This window comes from Amblyomma maculatum, chromosome 1, assembly GCF_055883805.1.
Source record: "Amblyomma maculatum isolate TAMU_Amacu chromosome 1, ASM5588380v1, whole genome shotgun sequence".
NCBI classification, from domain to species: domain Eukaryota; kingdom Metazoa; phylum Arthropoda; class Arachnida; order Ixodida; family Ixodidae; genus Amblyomma; species Amblyomma maculatum.
This window is the reverse complement of record NC_139344.1, coordinates 336,563,415-336,579,664: the sequence shown is the minus strand read 5'-3', so window position 1 is coordinate 336,579,664 and position 16,250 is coordinate 336,563,415. Positions and strand designations below refer to the sequence as shown.

General features: G+C 44.3%; 1 protein-coding gene across 1 annotated transcript; it reads right to left on the bottom strand.

Annotated features, from left to right (window-relative positions):
* Positions 1-5,758: 5,758 nt before the first annotated feature.
* On the bottom strand, positions 5,759-16,153 carry LOC146207505 (ubiquinone biosynthesis O-methyltransferase, mitochondrial-like). The gene is made up of 5 exons (XM_084588030.1): positions 15,907-16,153; positions 15,573-15,849; positions 14,849-15,088; positions 12,368-12,527; positions 5,759-5,954 (listed from the first exon to the last, which is right to left on the bottom strand). Exons 1-5 carry the CDS (start codon positions 15,975-15,977, stop codon positions 5,836-5,838), a joined length of 867 nt encoding a protein of 288 aa, XP_084444156.1. The 5' UTR covers positions 15,978-16,153; the 3' UTR covers positions 5,759-5,835.
* Positions 16,154-16,250: the final 97 nt, after the last annotated feature.

Genomic DNA, 16,250 nt, shown 5'->3' with positions numbered 1-16,250 from the left:
GGACAGACCGACAACCACGCAATCATTTCGTGTTTCAGCATGTCCATGCCGCTGCACGCTTGCAAAACAAGCAATTAGCTTGCAGCATGCATGGTGAAGTACCAAAAAACGGCACTTACCTTTCTCAAAGAAGAGGATGCCGCCGGAACGGTGAGCGCCGAATACAACGTTGGCTGCAGGGACAGCTTCTTTTATATAGGCGCCGCGTGCCTCGGGCGGACGTCACTGGATTTTAGCTTCACAGTTATCTCGGTCTGCACGCGCGCCTTAAGTAAACGCCCCATCCCGAAAGCTAGGAAAATGCTCCACCGACCCAGTATATGGTGGCTTCTGCATTAATAACTTGACTGTGCCAGAAATACTCTGTTGTTTGCCTCGCTTGCAAAAGGGATTACGGCCTCGTCCATTGACGTAGGCAGCTTCTTAGAATGCCTGGCTATTGACGCTGAGACTGGTGGACGTACAATGCGCTGGGCACGTTTTGCGGCTTGGAGTGTAGTTTATAGCTGTGGCAAACCCTTGATACATTGAGCTAACATACTGCAGCGCTTTATTTTTGTTTCGCTGGCGGCACTATAAGCGAAACAAGCACAGCACGTGCCTGGCTTGACAATATGTAATTTGTATATATTGTGCCCATGGAGTAAAGCGTAAATTTAGGCGAGTTGTTGCATATTCATTTCACTCTCAGTGCACCAAGACAGGACTAAAGACATTTGTGTTTCATTCTTCGTCCACTGCTGTGGGTGAAATGCCCATGAAGCAGGCGCCTGCAAGAGAGAAAATTAAGGCCTGTGAAGCATGTTATCGCGTTATTTTTTATCGTTATATAGCGGGACGTCCGGTTAGGCAATTTTATCTTGTTTTAAGGCAGGAGCATTAATGCCCACATTTTGATGGAAAGGTGTTGTCGGGTTGCCGAAAATCCCTGAATGGCCGAAAGAAGCCACGCGATTTAGTGACGTGACGTACTACCGACATATCAGCGCTCGGCCAAGTCACGTGACCTTGCAGCGTCATCAACCCGTCGACCAATCAAGGAATTTCTTAGGCGAGTTAGCAGCTAATTGGGTGACGAGGTGTGTCGTCCTAAAAACATTGTGTCGTCACAAAAACATGTCACATGGTCGAGTCGCATGGTGCTCTGGCAGGGATCTTTGCAGAGTTGTGACGTCATTCAGGGGTCGCAACCTGAACCAAACACTACTAAAAAGTGCCTTGAAGACTTCAGAAAAGCACTTCGCTGAAAAAAATAAAAGATAGTCAAGCCAAATCGAACTTCTGGCCCTTGTGTCTCGACCTGGACGCGCTACCTGTGCAATACGACGAGGCGTTCGTGTCAGTGCGATAATTCAGAGCCCTTATGCGACTGACTCACACCGTGTACGGCGGGCACACATTACTGCATCACTCAGTAAAAACAGACCACTTTTGACACTACTACGCAGCCCTCCTGAATAGCGCTACTAAATACTATTAGTTAGCACTACTAACGATAACTACTAGTTAGCAAGCAATAAGCTTAGCAACAATGAGTAATGACCGTCCGGAATTACTGTCGCATAAATTCTTAAGAAGACCAGTGTCCCTGAAATTATTTAAGGTTAAGGTGGCTTCCTCTCAAATACACACATTATGTGGTGAATCACGATTTACGAGAAGACTTCCGTGGTTTTGTTTTCTTCGGGTACTGTGGCGACAGACGACCGCATACATTGCGGTTGCAAATGGTGGCCATTGTGGAGGCCATATCCGCTCAGTCCAGTAGCCTCTGACATTCTCTATGGCGCATGCTGGCCATATCTTCATCTAAGGGAGCGCTAGTGGTGACGCTAGAATAGCTTTCCCTCATGGACACTTCGTGCAAGGTGAAGCACGCTTTACAGGCAGACTGCAAAATTTGTGTTTCTCTGCGGACGGAACATGCAGTTCACTGGGGGAACAGCTGCGCCATTTGTGCCAAACTGCTCCGAATGGAAAATCCTGCTACAGGCTTCTACAAAATCTACTTATTGCACACTTCTGCCTCACACCTGCAGAAAAGAATAGGTAAAGAACTTTGGCGAAGCGAAACTGAAGCAGCTTTTAAGTGTTGGCTGCGCGCTCGTTCCACGCGACTGTCATAAAAAGTAGTGCTGTAGAAATATTCCAAATTTCGAATAGTTTGTGAACAGCACCTGTTGTTTGATTTGATTTGTAACACAGGTTTTCGTCCAAGTACCGAAAGAATATCCGGAAACCACTGACGTTCCTACTCCCCAGAAATTGGTCAAAAATTGTTTCTAATAAGCGCTCACTAGATTATTAACATGCTCCATTGTCAGCACGCGTCAAAAGTGTGCACGTGGTAGTCGTAGGCTTTGCATGAAAAAACTCTGTCGGCTGTTTCGAGAGTCGTCGTGACCGCTCCGCGCTCATAGACCGGAACACGGAAGTGCTGATCCTCGCGGCGCGTCATTACGTCGTGCCACGATGCAGCCGATCTTTGGCGATGAACGCAGTGAACACGGTAACGGAGAATCACTGCAGGCTCCAATGCGCCTTTCCTGTTCAGTTCCCATGATGTGTGGCGCACGTGGTAACCACTTGCAGCTGAGAGGCCGTAGCTGTGGCACGCGAACACCCCAGAGAAGTATCTGCGGCGGCAGCTTTCGTCCTGCTCAGTTTTCTCGTCTCTTACAATGTTCCTTTAGGCCGTTTCAGATAAGAAAAGTGGGCCTGAAACAGCCCCGAATCCAGATCGCGCGGGTGTATCTCGTTGAGCGCGCTATAGTTTCGATTTCGCACGTCCGGTTGTGTGTGTTCGCGTCATTGTACAGATGTGATTTTATCAGCACTAGCAATAAAATTCACTCCGCGCGTAAGCACATCGAGCGTCGTTTGGAAATATCCGGACGGTTTGTGAAATCTAAGACTGTCCCGCGTCCCTTTGAAAGCAGCGTGCACAGTTCAAACACCTTTGAATATGGCTGTCACTGTTATCAACAAATTAAAGCATTGCAAACATTTTTGTGTGCAACTTTAATGAGCCGCCAACGCCAAAGGAGCAGATCGGTAAGGTGTTGACGTGATGAGAAGAAAGTTTAGTTGCCGAAATCGCTCCGCTGTCGTTGAAATGCGACATTTATGAATCCATCGCTGGGCAGAACTTCTCGGCGAGTAAGCAGATTTTGGGCGGCATTTCTCTACCAGCGCTACTCTTTTAGTGTTGCGGAGAAATGTGTAAGGAAAGGTGCCGCTAACATTTATGCCCGATTTGCTGCTGCTCGTTCGCGAGCTCTCTTGTTGCGCTTCGCAAACGATGCGCCATTTCGGAACTCTTCACAATAATTAAGAGAAGCCAAGAAATAATACCTGGGGCTCTAGTATCAAGAATATGGTTTATGCATTTGTGCAGACTTTTTAAATTTGTTTATTTTTACCGAGGAGGTTTCAAGTGCGCTGCAAAGATGGATCTTGTAGGTTTTATTATTTCTTTACTGAAACCGCAGTGAAAATCTGAACTTGATACGCCAAATAACCGAAATGTTTACAACTCTCGTTTTGCTTTGAAAGTTTTTTCGTCTGTAAAAGCAGGAACGCCTGCTACAAAAACACAATATTTTTGTGCCATAAAATCTAAAATTTCTGCTACGATTTCATTTTCGTCTGCTGCAAAACCGACAAGAAGCATGCTTTCAGTTCCACCAATGCATACTTCGATATGTGCTCATTCTGGCGTCTTGCACAGTTATCATTACAGTGGTGTTGAATCTGCTCAGTGAAGGTGCTGCAATATAGTTCTGATCGTGAGCTATGTTTGCTACGTTCTAGCTATTTTCGGATGCGCAGTCATTAGTGTTTAGGGAAGAGACTGTCTATTATTTTTTTTGCGCACATTGGTGTCTTGTCATTACTATTATGTTGCTTTATGTTGCCAATGTGCTTTTATTCTGTTGAGTGTAGATAACGATTTGCTGAGCTTAAAAAGACTTTGCCTTAACAAGCCATAAGTGAAAATATCATCAAGCGGCATTGCCGGCCAATTAATCCGTAACACGTTAGGCTATGGCCGCTGTTCATGAGCGGACATCGAGCATGACAAATAATTGCACACACCAGAGCGTTGATGAGCGCTCAAGTCTTTCCGCCAAAACGTAACTGCTGCAGGCAATCTGTATGGAGGGTGATATTGCTTGGTTTGAAATGAGGAAAAGTGTCCTCTCAACGACAAAAAGAAAAAAAAAAGTATTGTTCATGTGTCATCACTGCTTCATTAAGTGGTCGAATGAGCGGCGACGCCCAGATCAAGGCATTGAAATGTTGAACAAGAAAATCGAAAGGAAGGTCACTATAATTCTTACTTCGTAAAGTGCTGTGTCCTGCTACGTTGCGTAATGACTACGAGTCATGAATGTGCGCAATGTTTGTACAGACTCTACACCTTCCATTACGTCACTTTGTAAAGTATTGAATCATGCTACGCCCGACCCACGTCACCTGCCACTTGCCAGAGGCATGCATGGCCGCGATTTTCATGCCATGGATGCCGCCAACGTATGTGCTAATGCGACGCGTAATATGCTTTCGCATAAATGAACAAAACCGCACCTTGTATTGCATCGTATACGTATGGGCTTTATGTGGTGCTGTCTACAACCGCCATTCCTGCTCGGTAAGGTATAATTTTTCTCAGCTGGAGACATGGTCCTGTTGGTGAAGGCAATCACTTTCTCACGGGAAGTTGCGTCGCGATGCAGAAGTACAGCGCCGTGACGACGACCACTGGCATCAGTGTGCAGGATGGTTGGAGCGCTGTCGCTTAGGTGCCCAAGAATAGGATCCGATGTGAGGGCGTTCTTGAGGTTAAAAGCAGTGTCGCACTGTGCAGTCCGCACGAAAGGGCTGCGCGCTTTAAGTAGTTTATAAACTAGAGCAGCAATAGTTGCAAAATGTCTAATAAAACACCGGAAACAGGATGCCAGGCCGAGGAAACTCCGCAAATCTGCAGTCCGTTGAGCACGAGCAAAGTTCAGGACCGCAATGAATTTTTCAGGGTCTGGACGAATGTCGTCATGGCTATAGATGTCCCAATATTTTGATTTCCTTCTGTGCAAATACTGGCACTTATTGGTGTTGAGCTGCAGGCCCGCTGAAGCGAGACATGTGAGAACTTCATTCAGGCGCGTAAGAGTGTCGTTAAATTTTGACGAAAAGATAACAATGTCATAGAAGTAGCATAAACAGGTTCTCCATTTTAGGCCACGAATTACAGTAACGATCATTCTTTCAAATGTCGCTGGTGCGTTAAAAGGGCAGAAGGGCATTAGATTAAATTCGTAAAGTCCATCGGGAATTTCGAAAGCTGTTTTTTCTTTGTCGGCCTCGTGCATAGGTATTTGCCAATAACCAGAGCGGAGATCCAAGGTCGAGAAATATTCAGCGCCTCTCAGAGAGTCAAGGACATCAATTCGCGGCATCGAGTGGACATCTTAGCGAGTAATTTTGCTGAGTGCGCGGCAATCAACACAAAAACGCACCGAGACGTCCTTTTTTTTTTTTTTTTTTTTTCTTTTTAACACTACTGGTGAGGACTGTGGGCTTGTTCCGAGGCGCGTGCCACCGGCGGCGCCTCGGGATGATGACGATGATATGTACAATTGTGAAAGAGGAAGATCCATAGAAGGCTCACAGTATGTCTGTGCACAGCCGCCTTTTTCATTAATGCGCGCTGTGGATGTATTAGCGCGTTTCAGTCCAAGCAGTAGCAACCAGCCTAGAAAATGCACTTTTATTTTCTACAAAAAAAAAAAAAAAGACGGGGTCGAAGTTCTTATGCCGAGAGATAATCACGATTTACAGCCGCTCCTTAACGGCGTGCAGTGCGTACGTTATGTACGTGCAATCAACCCAGCTCCAGGATCGAGTCAGCGGGTTGTACATAGTTCCGTGGATAAGTCGGACGTAGCAGCCACCTGAAAAGAGAACGTGTGGTCAACATCACCGCATACTTGCAGGAGAGAATGAAAAACCAACAAAACGTAAAGGCGAAACATGTGTTGCAAAATTTAGAAAACGGCGTCGTTTTTTTAACCCCGCTGCGGTGGTGCAGTGGCTAAGATGTCGGACTACTGTGCTGGAGTTCCCGGATTCGATCCCGACCGCCGGCGGCTGCGTTTCGGTTGAGGCGAAACGGAGAGGCGTCCATGTGCTGTGTGATGTCAGTGCACGTTGAAGATCCCCAGGTGGTCGAAATTACTCCGTAGCCCTTCAATATGGTAGCTTTTTCTCTATTTCCGCTTTCACTCCCACTTCCCTCCCTCCTTTACGGCGCGGTTCAGGTGTCCACAGAACAAATGTGACAGATACTGCGCTTTTCCTTTCCTGTGAACCAATTATTTTTGGTTTGGTTTAGTTTTAACGTCCCAAAGCGACTCGGGCTGAGAGACGCCGTAGAGGAGGACTCCGAAAATTTCGACCACCTGGGGATCTTTAACATGCACTGACATCGCACAGCACACGGGGCCTTGCTTTTCGCCTCCATGGAAAAGCAGCCGCCGAGGCCGGGTTCGATTCCGCATTCTCGGGCACAGTAGTCGAGCGCCCTAACCACTGCGCTATCCCGGCGGAGCGTGGACCAATTATTATTGTTATTATTATGTGGTCGTGCAAAATTTTCAACAAATCTCGTTTATGGCCATCCCGGCGCGTTATAAATTCCGCGAATTTCTAAAAACGGAGCACTGCCGTTGTAGAGCTTCTGTTGCATTTCTTCGAGCAATAAAAATATACACGCACGCACGCATTACGGGAGAGAAAAACGAGGCATACGCGGAAACGAGGTTCAGGGTTGATTTTCTCAGCTTTCACTTCTCACGCAGCATGACTCCTAAGTGTGCAAAGTGCAATAAAGCTCTCAATTTCTCTATATATGCCTGTAACAGATTGCGAAAGTAATTTCTGCGAAAGCAGTTATGTAGATATCTATGGTAAATGTTAATTTTTGTTTTTAAAGTTACTGGCGTTTTAGAAGTCTAACAGCTTTACTGTACGCAACAAACCTTCCTAAACATGTTGACATAAATAAAAACTGAGAACTCACTGGTAAACCCCAAAGAGACGTGATGAAAATGATAGCGTGCAAGGACCTCTCTGCTTCCTCTCTTTTCCCCCTTCTGTTCGCCATATGCCTGTTAGCGCAGTACACCAAGTTCCGAAATGCAATTGCACCTATACTTGCCCAGCTTCGCTCTAATAGCCACTCTCTGCTTGAAACTTTTGCGTGAAATCATTCCACCGCATCTAGGTTTCCACGGACAGTCCTCTATACATTTATCATTCTCGTAACATCCAGTACTTTTCCAAGTAGATTCTATCCCTTCATCGCTACTGAATGCATGTGTCTTCATGATGTAGAAGCACTGCGCTGACTGTACAATACAGGAGACCCAATTTTGATTCCACCTGTCACTAATTTACTTAGCTAGTAGATAAGTAAGCTATTGTAGTTAAACTTAGCTTTAAACAGAATGTTCCGAAATCAGCATAAAATACACCATAAGCGTACCAAACCTGATTTATACGTCGTTCATCAACAATGAAAACAGGTTATTAAATTTCACTATAATGAAACGGTTTAAAACGAAATAATGGATATCACGACCGAATAGCCGATTATCGCGGGAGCACCGACAAAAGCCCGTTATCCGATACGTCGTTTTTACGAAATATGGTATTTCCTACAACAAACCTCAAAGAACCTCCCGCCAACTCTAACGGCCATTTTTTTTTATTTCGGCACCGATTTGAAGGGGTAAACCGAAATCACTGCGCATACCCCGCTCTGTCGAGCATCCCACACATCTTTCTGAAAACTAATTGTGCCTCAAGCGAAAAAGCATAGACCACTTTCCTGGACAATCTGTCAGCTCCGGTGCGTGGTCTGACGCCGCTTGTGCTCCCGTCATCGCCGAAAATTGGGCATGCACTGCGCTGAACAATGCAACTGTGCCATGCTGTGCTTCGACAGCTGCCCAGATTGCTGCAGCGCCTCCATCCTCCAACATCCTAGCTGCACATTTCGCTGGCTACACGTGCGGTTTGGTTTCCATTTTCGCAGGAAGATCGCAGTTAAAATCATGGGGTACACTTTAAGCTCCGCCTTAATGGTATATAACGTGATAGCGTAGGCTACCACCCGACATATAAAGCCCCACTTTAACCAAGCCATATGAACGTGCCAGCGTGGCCTAGGAGTAACGTGAAGCAAGGGTCCTGGCAGGCTGATTTTGATATCACCCTCCCATATGAACAGTGTTTAAAGTCTGGCTCTATCGAAAGGGGCTCTCTAGTGATTCCAGTACAGGTGGAAAGAAAAATAGATAAAGAGAGAGAACGAAAGCGACTGGTGGCCTGCTTCGCATATCATTTTTTACAAAGAGGAGAAATTACTGTTCTCTGTCTTAGGTTTTAGAAAATCTGTTAATGGTTCTTATTAAAACTCGCTGCGAAATTGCAGAAACAATAGAGAATAAATGATCTTCAAACCAGTGATAAAAATAAAAAAAAAATGGCAGCCTGATTCGTTTTCATGCAGTCCATACACATTCGAGTGCAGGGGCCTTAGACCCCCTCTTAAATACTGGTGGAGGGTGTTGTAGGGCCCCAGAACTTCCCTGAAACTCTCGCCAAATGTAATTTCAGGCAACCCTATGTCTAGTTAGTGCTCGGCCATATGTCAGCTGTCAGCCACCGCGTGCTAGCGTCATGCTCATGATTTTTCGCACACAAAGTCAACGCCAATGCCGGATTTTCGGTGAATGAGACCTTTAACATTATCGCATTAAAACAGTTTTGGAGCTTCCCTGGTGTGCCTAGCTAACCCTGTCGAGGTCCCGCTGGTTTCACCATACAGGTGGAAAACGAAAGTGCAAAACAATTTCCCTTGACATCGGCGGGCAAATTTATCATGAAAGCTTCGTTCGGCAGATGCTGTCCCCACAAGAGATTCTTGTTATACGGAGGATGTGTTCTGGCCCATGCGTCCTTCGGCTCTGTGGAACACCGACCAAAACGGGTACTATCTGGGACAACTGAAGTTTCTAGGAAGATTGGAAAGCGATTCAGGCTCATAGGCACCATGTTTGCCAATGATTACAATGATTACATAGTTTCACTACCCGAGATTAAAGGGCATGAGTTTGACTTTCAGATCTGTAAGTGTAGTCCCAATCAGGTGACTTTAATAATGCAGCTGTAGTCTTAGTTTGCAGCTCACATATCCTGGAGACTTCTGTCCCCAAATACCTGTGATGAAGTTGCCATTGTGCGCTCCTTTACAATGGCCTGCATCGGCTCCAACACATAGACAACACCCCTCCATCTCCTCAGTGACATTATTCATCCAATACCTGTTTTCTAGGTTCCGAACACCACATGCATTGCAAAAGACTGGTGACCGCTTTGGCAAGGTTGACATATTGAATTCACTTGGCATGTTTTGAACGCTCTCGCAACGTATATCGATGGCACATAAAACATCGGCTTTAAAGCCTTCAGTGTCACACAAAGCAGCAGGTAAGCTCGCAGGCACGTGGCAGTTGCAACCAAGGTTGTGCACCACTATAATGAGGAAGTCGCAAGGCCCTTAAATGGTCAACTTTCGAACTGCTGCACCAATTTTGACAAAATTTTCAGGGATTGCTTATCTTCCTCTAATTAAAAATAGAAAAAAAGGTTTGGCTGTCACAATGAGTGATTATATGATTCAGCATAGGAAAACTATCATTTCAAAAATCATGAAGGTGTACTAACCGTTTGCACTTAGATACCTTCTAGGTTGTTCATTGAGCAGGAAAAGCCAATAGTGGGTTCTTCATAACATTTCTGTAAAAATCTGAGCACTTTAAAGAGAACTTCAGTTTTTCTGTTGTCATTATACGTCCCATGTTTGATACTTAATTTTATCAGAGAATAATTAGGAATCCACAAAGTATCTTATCTTGTTCCCAACAAAAGTTTAGCCTGGAAACCGCACTGAAAGCAGTCTTTGGCAAAAGAGTTTAGAAAAGGTAGTTTTCCTAATGGTGCTCTTGCAAAAATTGCAAAATGAGAAAAATGAGCTCAAAGATTTCAGAACACGCTATTCAAGTTTAGAGCCTAAATTAATAAATCAAAGTGGCCTAGTGCATACGCTGGCCCACCCTTTTCAATACAACATTGCTGTGTGGCTATAGCTTCGAATTACATCTTATTTTATTTTTTTCAGCTTAACAGCTGTCCAGAGCTTTCGTCTGAGCTCGTAAAATGCTTTCCTTGGCTGCCTGTTAAGAGTGCCTCTTTGACTAGGCTCCATATCTATCTCCAGCTTGTCGAGCACTTTGGTTAGCCAGGCTCTCAGTGGTGTGAAAATAGCGTTTGAAGGTTACCTGCTGTATTTTAGTTGATCCAACCTTCTATTTCGGTTTACCAGCCAATCCGCTGCTGCTATGGCCCCAAATTTGCTTTTTTGTTCTGTTTTTTTTTTTTTCTTTTTAGCTATCTGATGTTCTCTCGATAGCAAGTCCTTTTTGGCTACTAAAGCACGAAAAACAAAACATTCGAAATTGGGGACACACTCCACGTTCAGTTTCTTGCCCGATAGGCTGCTGCATCTTGAAATCAGTGTTCATAGGCACTTTCAATGGAGAGCGCACCACGTCTCTAAAAAAATTAATTTTGATTTTCTACTGCGCAGATAACCACCAAACTTGCAGAGAAATTTCTTTACTACATGCAAAATCCCCAAAATAAAAATTTTAGATTACGTTTTTGTTTTGGTCAAAATTTTAATTTAACCCCGCATTGCCCCTTAAACCCTTTCAACTTCGTTATGGCTAGTGAGCCCAGCCAGTGAACCTAATACAGTTGAACACTGTATTTAGCTTTTGCAGCTTCCCTCAAAGGCAATTCTTCCCTCTTTTTGCTCGACTTAAGCCTCTGACCGCAGTGTCCTTTCTCTCAGGTAGACTGGAGCCATTTGCAGTTGCCTATGGCAACAGGATCAGTGCCCAGAACGGTAGAGAGAACAGCGAGTAATGATGTTACAATGCAGCAGTTGCTATAATGTGCACAAAAAGCTGTAGTGAGAAATGAAAGAGAGCCTACTTTGCACTTTGGTCGTGAGCAGTACATATTTCATTACCTCTATTTGCTAAAATATTCACAGCAAAGTATTGCTCCCATGGATTGTGGCTGCTCGCCACATTTAAGGTTTGCTTCAGGCCCCTTTTGCCCAACTGCAGACCTGACTTGGCCTGAACCTACCAATGGTATCAGCTACAAGGGCTTAGATGACATCACTTTGTGAAAGGAACGAGATAAACATTAAACTTTGCTGATAGTCCATGTATGTATCCAGGGGTCTGAAACATGCAGATTTCACTGTTATGCTGCTGTTACACAAACACCTAAAAAGAAAGGATGGGCTGCTCCATGGAAACTCTCTCACGTGCCAAGGCAGCGTAATTATTATTTTTTTTTGTGCATGTGTGTGTGGTGTCTCTGCTTTGGTCATAAATTTTTGCGAAGTGAAGCCAATGTGTGTATCACACTGACAAACATGCAAAGTGAACTGTTAAAATTAACATTTATTTATTGCACTGCCCAGAACCACAGTTTGCGTGCTTACATTTTTGTCACATCCAAGATCCAGGAATAAGCTTGTTTCTATAAGATGGTTCTGATGCAAATTTGGACAGGACAGCTGCTTTCACTTTTTTAATAATAATTGGTTCTGTTTTCTTTTTTGCAGCAGTGATTATTATTCATCTCATTTAAATGAAGCAGGTAGAATCAGAAAAAATGCACTCAGTATCTTTTTCTTGAGCAAAATTCCTTTTCATTATTAGTTACACATTTTGTCACGTCAATTTTCTTAAATAATGACAAGTACACATCAACTAAAGTTATGAAATAACTATCACACAAAAGTAATAAAACAACCCTGCTTCACATTTGTACAGGCAAGCTTTACTATGCTAAAATTTAAGATATGCTCACTGTGTATAGCAAACCTCGGTGATCACATATGAGTCTGCTGAATAGGCACCTTTCCTAAGTACAGCTGGAGCGAGAAATGTCAGAAACTATAAAAACTGAGGACAGTGCAAGCATTTCACACAACATATCCCCTCACCTTTCTTATTAACCTGGTACAGCAAGTGCACTACTTAGCTTAGGAAGCATTAATAAATCCTATAACTAAGCAGAATGACAGCCACATGTCACGATTGGGCCAATGTACTTCCAAATTATGCCAGGCCATGCCATCTGCCTTTAATATTCTTTACTGGGGTACCCAACTATTGTGCAAGGAAATCAAAAGAAATTCTTGTGGAATAAAACTTACATGATTCTAAAGTCTCCTCCATTTGCTCCGGAGGCACAAACATGTTCCAGTCATGGAGGCCAGCTGGTACAATGCGAAATACATACTCTGCAGCCATCTTGGCTATTAGGAAGGACGGAACTGTACGGTTGATTGTTGTGAAGAAAAGGGAGCCTCCATCCTGGCACCACAAAGAAATAAAACGAACTCGTTGCACCTTCTGCTGTAACAATCTCGGGCAAAATAACTAGTTATTACTGACGAGTTTCTCCACCCGAAATCCGTGCAACAAACTATGAAGTACACTTCTCATTTGCATCAAAATGTCAGTTTTTGCTCTTTACCTCCAGTGAGATGCAGATGCCATGGGTTGGTACCAACTCTGCGAACAGTCGGCTGAAGTATAGATTGACTATTCTCAACCTACACGCCAAACTTTCAAATGCATTAGTAGAGCAGTTGAGTGCACTCTGCGTACCTTAGCAGTCTCAGCAATAGTAAGAAGGCAACATTTAAATTGGTTTGGTTTATGAGGTTTAATGTCCCAAAGCGATTGACTCCACAGTGGAAGGCTCCAAAAATTTTGACCACCTGGGGCTCTTTAATGTGCACTGTCATCGCACAAGCGGGCACCTAGCTTTTCGCTTCTATGAAAAGCGGCTGCCGCAGCTTGGATCATCTAAATTGATTCTACAGGAAAGCGATATAGGTATGATGTAGCTCCGTCTAGCAGAATTGGCAATCTGCATTGCCATATTGCCATAATAACTGGAATACAGAAAATAAAATTTGGAAGCTCTCGGATGCTTGTGATTGTATCTACTGCTCAAAACGTGCAGTAAAATTATGACAGGAAATAAGTAGTAATGGGTGATAGGATATATATGGCATTATGATCAAGCTACCTTAAGTGTAAACCATCTCTGCATTTGGTGCCAGACATTTAAAAAATTCATTTGCGCAAGACTATTAGCTTGTTCAAGAGCAAACCTCACTCAAATCAGAATATTATATTCCAGTTTTTTTTTTAATAATTTAACCTCGGTGTTTTCTTAGATTTTCTATATATAATAAAAAAAAGACACTGGTTAGGTTTAACTCTCTTAAACTAAGATATACAGGGCGAGAGGCTCTGCAGGATGATCAAGTGCGGCCTGACAATGCTGATTAATTGACACGCTTGGTTCATTGCGTGCCTTGTACAAGGTGAAACTGAAATATAAACTGCCGGCGAAGCAACCCTCATTATACGCTCTCCTATTCACATAGTATTATAGTGGCAGAGCCGGGCGAGCGCATACAGCTGCACCTTTCTGTAGGGAGTTTGGCAGGTGTGCAAGAAGACGAAATGTGCGAACCCGGGTACTTCGGCACAGTAGTCTGGCGTCTTACCACAGCACCACCACGACCGGGCAACGATTTTGGTGAGAAATACAGAGTTTTCAATGGCACAGCAAGTTTCTGACAGGCTCCTCGTTAGCTATGAGGGGTGCAGTCGCAGTCATTCGTTGTATCTGAGATGTAGTGCCATTGCCCTAATGCATACTTTGATGGTGGCACTACCCTTGTCCGTAATGAGTGAGTGCTCATTAAAACTGCAACTGTTTAAATAAGCTCAGATGTAATGCCATAATCAAGCCTCTTCCATGCAGCTTTCTTTTTTTTTTCCCATTTCATCTGTAGTAATGTGATGCGCACAGAGCTGGTAAGTAGTAGTTGGGCTCCTGGGAAGTGCATGCGAACCTGCCTGAAGTACTCAGCTCTGTTTTGTGGCGATAAGCCTAAAGGCCTATTCACACTTACAAGCTGCAGACGTGCAGTTGGTTTATACATAAAGTGGCAGTAGCAGCCAGTTGTACGCTACTACATTTTTAATTAAGGCGATAGCTCTCTGGCATTGGAGGCATTGTCGTCTGTGTGCAGCCTCAGGGCATGAATGGCACGCTGGCTATAGCGAAACACCTGCTATAGCAGCTAGGCAGTGAAACTTCAATGAGAGGTGATAATCAATGGATTATAGTCATGATAGTGGCTTCGTGAAGTTACAATAGTAGAGATCGTAGCATATAGTAAGTGGTCTAGGCTGCAGAATGATAGGTTAAAGAAAAAAAAGAGTGCTGTCACATTTATTTCACAGCAATGCAATTGGTTGCCCCTAAATGTTTTAGGTTTGTGACCGCGAGTCGCAAACTGCTAACCAATCTGCAGTGCCACATAAGCGAATAAAAGCTTGTTCCACATCCAGCTTCTTGCAGGCAGTAACAGTCTAGGTTGAAAACTCTCATTCTGAATTGGACCAATTCGGGTTTGGCCTTGCAAGTGTAAACATTGGGGCAGTTCTCTGGTAGCAACAGACACCTGGTTGCATGCCTTTTGCAACTCGCAAGTGTGAATGGACAAGTATGAATAAAAGTAGAGGGAAGCTTCGTGTGCCCACCATGTTTCGTCACCCCTTCCAGCAATGGGAACCTTGATATCCGTCAATAGCTTATAATGGCTCACCTCTGTCAACTCAACACAGGACTTGACAAAGTTTGAGTAATTCTGGACGTGCTCAACAACTTCACTGGCCACAACTGCATCATACTTGGCACCACGCTCCAACAGGGCCCCTATTTCAGCAGCTTCATATTTAATGTTATCCTTAATTTCAGGATCTCGGTCTGCGTGTGCCCTTGCAACTTCTATGCTTCCAGGTGTGGGGTCTATTCCGGTCACTGTTGCACCGAGCCGCGCAAGTGGCTGCAAAAAATAAGAATGGACAAGTATGTAAGAAACTGCATGTAAGAAAGCCTACAAACAGCACTGCAAAGGCTTCACTGGTCACAAATGAAACGCACACACATTACACTCTAATTCAGCATGTAAGACTGTTTTGATTGCTGTTATGAATTAAAGCTGAAAACACTGCGCAACGTACACGCATCTATAGGTGTGCTTCTATGGCAGCTATCGTAACAGGTGCACTTCCTTTCGTAGAGGGAAAATAGAACACTGTAGCATATAAAAAACTACAATGAAGCCAGCACTTCAACATGTATGACTGCAGTCATATTCGCTAAGCTTGAGGTAAAGAAAACAGGCGGATATATTCGCACTTTTTGTTGTACTAACACTTTCGAAAAGACACTTCAGGTGTAATAAGCAAAATGTTCGTTATTCCAGAAGAAAGGAAAGAAAAAGAAAGCACTCGCTGCTGGCTGATAAGCGGCATCTTTCCACATACCTCGGAAAGTAAACCGCCACCGCAGCCAACATCAAGGATTTTCAATCCCAGCAACGGTTTTGTCCGAGACGTAGGGGATGGCGGCTCGGCCGACCTTCGGGTTTGGAGAAGTCCGTCTCGAATCAAAGGGATACGCAGCGCGTTCATTCTTGCCAGGGCAGAGAATTCACCTTCAGGGTCCCACCATTGATGCACAAGTGCGTCGAATTTACTACGGTTCTCTTCAAAAACTGTGGATTGGGATTGCCCTGCAGAACTTGCTTCTGCATACCTGTGCCTGAAATAAACAAATGGGCTCGAACATACACATTTTCATTTAATGCACCTAGTTTACCTCATTTGAGCAAAGTTTCCTCCTACGTTCACTCTCAAGTATATCAGCGCTGCTCTTGATCGTGCCCACATGATGGCCGCAATAAGATAACTTTACGATTAACGGTACAATTTTAGAATTAAATACAGGCGCCTTCAGCACACGCGCACAAACTCGTTTACTGCAATGGTCATGTAAACACCAGAGTCACCAGACACCAGACCAACGACAAACAGAAACTGAAAGTTTTGCTTTACAACAAGAGCACGTGGTTTGCAGTGTTGCTAGTCGGGTGTCTATTCGCCGCCGATCGTAGCCGCTCGCTTCCGCGTGCCGAGTTTCTCTCTCTTCCTCCATGCCAAGGA

Coding starts and splice junctions, on each gene's coding strand:
- LOC146207505 (XM_084588030.1), bottom strand. CDS start 15,977: ATGTGGGCACGATCAAGAGCAGCGCTGATATACTTGAGAGTGAACGTA. Junction 15,089..15,572: donor GTGGCGGTTTACTTTCCGAG/GTATGTGGAAAG, acceptor TATTTTTTGCAG/CCACTTGCGCGGCTCGGTGC. Junction 12,528..14,848: donor CCTGTGTTGAGTTGACAGAG/GTGAGCCATTAT, acceptor TTGTGGTGCCAG/GATGGAGGCTCCCTTTTCTT.